Source organism: Nelumbo nucifera, chromosome 4 (assembly GCF_055504915.1).
Source record: "Nelumbo nucifera cultivar China Antique chromosome 4, China Antique-T2T, whole genome shotgun sequence".
In the NCBI taxonomy this organism is placed as follows: Eukaryota; Viridiplantae; Streptophyta; class Magnoliopsida; order Proteales; family Nelumbonaceae; genus Nelumbo; species Nelumbo nucifera.
The window spans coordinates 32,867,344-32,874,140 of NC_142652.1; the positions used below are offsets into that span (position 1 = coordinate 32,867,344).

The 6,797-nt window shown below is 39.9% G+C and overlaps 1 protein-coding gene across 1 annotated transcript; it reads right to left on the reverse strand.

The window, feature by feature from the left end:
• Positions 1 to 507: 507 nt before the first annotated feature.
• On the reverse strand, positions 508 to 3,470 carry LOC104609966 (Tetratricopeptide repeat (TPR)-like superfamily protein). The gene has a single exon (XM_010276418.3). It carries the CDS (start codon positions 3,197 to 3,199, stop codon positions 1,283 to 1,285), a length of 1,917 nt encoding a protein of 638 aa, XP_010274720.1. The 5' UTR covers positions 3,200 to 3,470; the 3' UTR covers positions 508 to 1,282.
• Positions 3,471 to 6,797: the final 3,327 nt, after the last annotated feature.

Below are 6,797 nucleotides of genomic sequence, written 5' to 3' on the forward strand. Positions count from 1 at the left end.
CTTCTTTAACTGAATATTCGATATCTCATTCAATAATGGTGTCTCCTTAAATAGGAGATTACAAGAGTCCTAATTTTAGGGAGTCTCCTTGCTGAATAGGGAGACTTCCAGTTCTATCTTGCTAAGGATAAGATAAGTTAATCCTAATATGATAATCCACTAATAAGATAAGATAAGAGCAATAGAATAAGATAAGAACAATAAGATAAGAAGAAGCAAGATGATCTAATCTAATCTGCTGTTGCCGAACTGGGTAGGATGAGGATCATTGAATCACTGCTGCTGCTGGCGGTGGGTCAGGTTCCTGTTGCTGCCGGCGGCGATGATACTTTTTCCCGAGGAATGCGTCCATAACATTCTACTAGTGAGCCAACTCTAGCTCAAGTGCTGAACCAAATTCTTCTTTTGAGTTACAAACTTATAATCTAAGTGTTGATTCTCAAGTTTAGTTGATTAAGTTTTGAGTGGAATCAACTAGTTCTATTCTCACAAAGGAATGGAACAAGCTTTTGATACAAAAGCATGCAGTGTATAACCATTCAATCAAGAAAGTATGACATAAAGACAAACTGATCTGGCGGTTAAAAAAAAATCTAAAAACCAGTTGGTTATCTTGTATGGCCAGAGAATCAGAGAGCTGCTGGGTTGGAAAACTCACAAAATGGTGATTGGATCCAGTTAATAGCCCATATAGAAACTAGTAAAGCTTAAATGGATGTCCGACGGCAGGACTCGGTAGGAGTGCCAGTTAGCTTGCATCACCAAACACATCTCCCATATTCAAAACCCTGACTTCCTGTCCGGGCCATCTGGCCTAGTATGGTTAAGGATGCCACGTGCTCAATTGGATAGTGATCTGCTGTCTTTCTCTCAGTTTCAAGAAAAAAATGAATTACTAGCTGAACCAAGCTTCTATAGATTATCCGGCGGATGTTTTTTAGCTACATCACACGCTCAGACTGAGTCCTTTTCTCCACAGTGAAATCAATTCTACTCTCATATGATGCTTTTGATATGCTACTTGCTCAATCATGGCTAAGGACTCAGATACATCATTGGCCATTGACCTGAACAAGCATCAAATCCAGGCTTTAAATCAGTTGGAGAACCCCTCAATGTAGAATAACGAATGATGCCAAATCCCATCATTTGGAAGGTAGGGGGTCTTGATCTACCACAATGAAGTTTTTCCCCTCCACGAAAACTATAAATCTTTAAATGCCTTTTCTAGATCTGGCTCAAATCAGATCATGCTTATCAATAAGGAAAATCTCATCTATTATCACCAAAAATCCTTGCAAGAACAAAGACCATCTTTGAAATGATGGAAACGATTCTTATCTCTCATGATGATCTCTCTCTTGGTAATACTGGAGACAAGTTTGGAGAAAGTATGGCAGTCATCACAAATTCTTAAGTTCTTCATCACTCTTATGGGAGACTCACTTCTCACACTAATGAGGCCAAATGCAATAGCAAGTTTTTCACTGTGAGTGCTGAGTGTGGCTTCTTTCTCCTCAACTTGCACATCATGCAGCACAGCACTGGTATTTGGCATGTAACCAATACTGCTCATTTTCTTGGTTATCTCAGCTAACACCTCATATATACTTGTAGACAGTGGATGCGATTTATCCCCCCCATAGAAAACATGAATCTCACCATTTGATTCAACAGAGCTGTAACCAGCCACCTTCTTAATACTTTTTCCTCTCATTTTCTGCCTGACTTTTTTGACATCATCCCACCTCCCTGCTGCTGCATATATGTTCGACAATAGTACATAATAGGAGGCGGTTTCTGGAGCTAAGTCAAAAAGCACATCAGCTACTAGCTGGCCCAATTCAATATTGTTATGGGTTGAACATGCACCCAAAAGAGCACCCCAGACCCCTGAGTCTGGCTCAACTGGCATGCTTTTGATGAATCCATAAGCCTCCTCAAGATGTCCAGACCGGCCAAGAAGATCAACCATGCAGGCGTAATGCTCTAGTCTTGGATGGATATTACTGTCAGAGGACTCGACCATGTAGTTGAAATAATTCTTACCTTCACTTACTAAGCCTGCATGGCTACAGGCAGAGAGAACCCCAAGAAAGGTGACATGATTTGGCTTTACCCTCTCATGCTGCATCAGAGAGAAAAGATGCAGGGCTTTCTCAAAGTCCCCATTGATTGCATACCCTCCAATCATAGTGCTCCAGGAGATAATATTTCTCTCCTGCATCTCATTAAACAGACTGCTTGCAAGATCCATGTTTCCGCATTTCGCATACATGTCAAGCCGTGCATTGTTAACAAATATATTTCTCTCAAGCCCCTCGTCGACAACAAACTGATCAATCTGCTTTCCAATTCCCAAACACCCCAACTGAGCACAAGCCCCAAGCACACTCACAACAGTCACAGAATCAGGCTTAACTCCAGCTGGACCCATTTCACGGAACAATCGAAGAGCCTTACCTGCGTTTCCAATCTGCACATATGCCGCAATTAAAGCATTCCAAGAGACCAAATCTCTCTCACTCATACTCCTGAATAAATAATCTGCTGAACCCAATTCCCCAACTTTGGCATACAATAGCATCAATTCAGTCCTCACTATAGCATCAAAGTCTATGCCAAACTTAACAACCAGAGCATGAACCTCAGCACCAGCCCAAAAATCATCAATTTCGGCACACGCTTTGAGCACAAAGGGGAACGTATACTGATCGGGGCGGGCACCAAGGCAATGCATTTTTTGGTAAACAGCTATAGCCTCGACGGGAAGATTGTTTTTCACGTACCCTTTAATGAGGGTATTCCATAAGAAAGCTCGTGGCTTATGCATTTCGTCGAAGATCTGGCGGGCATATGTCATATCACCTAGTAACGTCAAAGAAGAAAGAATTTGGGTGATGAGGCTGTTCTTAATGGAGAGGCCGGCTGTCAGAAGTAGTGCATGAATTTGCTTCAGTTGGTTGGGCTGTGTAGAACAGCAGTTTATGAGAGAGGTGAAAGCTGGTTTAGTAAAGAGTGGTGATGGATTGGACTTGTGGGTATGGAGAGAATAGAATTGGAGGGTTGAAGCAAGGAATTTTAGTTGGGGAACGAAGTAGGGACTGATGGAGGGTGATCTCAGTATCATGATTTCTGCGTTCAGTCTCGTATGAAGACAATCTTCTTCATGAGGTCCGACCTCCGCTCCGCTCCGCATTGACCTATTGTCCGTGCTGCAATTTCTACTTGCCCGTGTCACGCTTACGGGTCTTCTCTATAGCAGATCCGGACTCAAATCATTTAACATTGGAGCGTGGAAGTCCGAATCATAAGAGCATAGAAGTCCATCAATCTGGTTCATCACACCCCGTGAGCTGTGAACTGATCCGATTCAAACCCGATGGGTTAAACCTTCTCCTGGTATTTTCAGAAAGACATTCGGTCTAATGCTCCATGGTGGGTTTGGATTTTGGAAAGAAAACCGGAAGTTAAATGGCAAAGTATTGCTCCATTTGGTTGCAGGTAAAATCAAGGAAAATGAATGATTTCCTGAAAACTGCTATTTAATGGAGTTTGGTTGCATGTAAAATAACTTTGGAAAATGGATATTTTTCAAGAAAATGAATGTTAGGAGAATGATATCTATTTTAATTTTCTGTAAGTCAATTTCCAAATGAGATGGTCACCTTTGATTCATATCTTCATGTATTTCTCTATTATCCATGTTTATTTCCCAAGTGAAACAACAGAGAAGAAGAAATATGATTTATTTTCCTATTGAATATCATTTTCCAATTAAATCATTCATTTTTTGTTTTCAATTTATGCAACCAAATGCGGCCTCGATTGACCATCCTAGTAGACAAAGGCTGCATTTGGAAGCAATGTAAATCAAAAACTGACATAGAAATTTATATCGGTTCGGTTTTGTAGGCATTTGGAAGAAGCGTGTAATTATGATCGACGTAAAACTCCACTTCGGTTCAGTTTTGTGTGCGTTTGGATGGGGTGGAGTTTTATATTGATAATTAATGTAAAACCTCATCAAGCATAAAGTTTTACATCGATAATCGATGTAAAAACTATATCGATTTTATCAATATAAAACTTTACACTCCTTCACCCATCACGTTTTTCAGAAAGCAATGGTCACTTTCACGGTTCAGTGTAAAACGTTATCAGTGTATTTTTACACCGATGACGCTTTACACTGATTCTAAACGCAGCCAAAGGGACCCAATCAGACCAACTCTGTGCTACAAGCAAGTTTCACTTACCAGTAACAGACTCAGAAATTGTTGCAAAGATACTTGACTGATTGAGACAAATCCATTTCAGAAATGGCTGAAATTTTCAAGATTCTAAAACCATGGACCAAAAATCAGCTTAGTGTATACTGAAGCTACTCCAGTTTATGATAGGTAAAGGCTATGAATCCAAATCAATCATTCTACACATGAATAGCATAAATTGCATTGTTGTGTTATTTATTGACAACATAAATAACACTTGATAACCTATTGCCAGATCTGCATATTTATTTCTGAGAGTCCAACTACCAACTGTCCAATGCGAAATTCCACTCATTTATCTCCTTATTATGTTGTTTCTTTCTTTTTTTTTTTTTTTTTTTCTCTTTTACATGTTTATGTGGATATCCTTGAAGCTTTTGTCGTGCCAATTTGATCAAACCCTCTTCCTTCTATACATTGAATCCCCATATTTAATTAGAAATTATATTTATGAAATGAAAGCTCAAAACGACAATATAAAGAAGATCTTCTCAGCTCATGACCCTGAAGGAAAGGCCATTTTTACAAAATTTACCAAACCAGTGGCACCCAAGACACAGAAAACTGGCTAGAAATAACAAAATATTAGGTATGTCCTCCATGACTGGTCAGTAATTAGTCTATGAAATTAAGTGTCAAGGTTTGGACTTTGATATTAAGCAGCAGTGTGCTTTCACTATTAGGAACTAATTATGAAGACCATAAACTGACGACTGAAGGAAAGAAACAAACCTTCAGTTTACTTGCCAGTTTTGGCAAGTTTTCCCCTCTCCTTTGTTACTCCATTCACTAGCATCTGCTCTACTGCTTTGTTACTCCATTCACTAGCAACTGCTCCACTGCTTTCATACTTCATTAGTTCATTTCTTCGAACTCCGTATTGGCTTTCACAGGATAACCTTGTTCAGCAGCATTGCCATCTTCCTGGGAGCTCACTTCTGATTCTACATTAACTTCAACTTCAGAAACTTGCTTTATATGATTAATATCACTTTGCTCATCAACATTGTTCGCCTTGAATTCATTCTTATTGACTACACCTTGTAGAGAAGATTCTTTCTTTGAGACCTTACATGGTGAGGAAGATTCTTCATTGCCAATCTCATACGAGTGCTTGAATGCCCTATCTCTTCCCCATGTGAGGTTAATGTTATTGTCAGGATTGTATGTCCTGCCAATCAACATTGCCTCCTTTTTCCTTGCTTTGGAGTGTGAACTGATATGCCCTCCTAAAGCCTGACTAGTAGGGAATACCTTGCAGCATATAGTACATACATGGATGTCATTGTTATTGGTCCAATGTCTAGTAATTGGGATCTGGCTAAGAGGTGGTTGTTTTTTGTTGGAAACTAAATGATACATATCAGGCTTAGTAATGGAGGAACTAGAAAAGGACTCTTGCTGGTTTGTCATTGGTAATGAGCTATAAGGATTTAGTTGAGAAATAGCGGTATGGGTAGTATCAAGTCTTGGGTGTTTTCTCAATGGGATGGAACCATTTGAGTCGAAACAAGGTGCCGAGGTAGGGATAAGAGAAAGGGCTAAGTTGTTTGGCATTTTGAAGAATCCACTTGAGTCAGGGATGTATGCTTTGCCAAAGGTAGCATGGTTAGTTAGTTGGTGCTTCACAGGAAAAGATCCTTCTGAACTAAAACAATGTCTGCTAGGAAAACTTTGAACATGATTTTGTTGGTTTCTTATGGAAACAAGTCCATCTTGGCCAAATAAAGATGTATGAGCCAGACTTGGGACATGGGGACGTTGTTGTTTGAAGCCAAACCTAGGTGTATTGGAAGGATTAGGATTGTAAGTTGGCTGGCTTGCCCTAGGGAAGTAATCGTTTGATCCAAAGGAAGCTGAGGCACTAAGGACAGGAACATGGGTCTGCTGGTTTCTCAAAGGGATGGAACCATCTGAGCTAAAGCAAGATGTATTGGGAGAAATAGGAACATGGGCTTTTTCATCTCTCATTGGAAGAAAGCCAACTGAGCTTAAACTAGGTCCATTAGTAAAGACAGGAACATCTCTAATTGAAAATGAACCATTTGAGCCCATTGAAAGGTTGCTTGCGAAGTTACAAACAGGTGTTCCAATTGGTGTTGTGATAGTTGAGACAAATGAAGTTACCTCAATACAGCTGGAGACATGGGCTTGTTGAGCCATTGTGGAAGTGGTGTTGAATCCAAAAGAAGGCTCATCTGTAGATCTTATTGTATTCTGGGAGTCTAGGAATGGTCCTTCCAGAGCTGATGTAGATGCATGTACTAAGCTAGGAGTAATCAAAAGATCTGGAGCAAACGAATAGTCAGCATCACAATGTGGGTTTATTGTGCTTGAGATACTTGGGAGTTTGAATTCTGATGCAGATGGGCTTGCCAAGTCAAACAAACCTTCATTGAGTTGGGCTAAAACATTCTGGTGTCTGTTCTCCATCAGCTAAGAAATCAGTTTAGTTAGGGAAGGTGTTGGAAGAAGATGGATATATAAAGGATTTTAGAACTAATGAGATTCCTACATTGACAT

What these genes read in the sequence shown, in the direction of transcription:
- LOC104609966 (XM_010276418.3), bottom strand. Translation starts at nt 3,199, where the DNA reads ATGCGGAGCGGAGCGGAGGTCGGACCTCATGAAGAAGATTGTCTTCAT.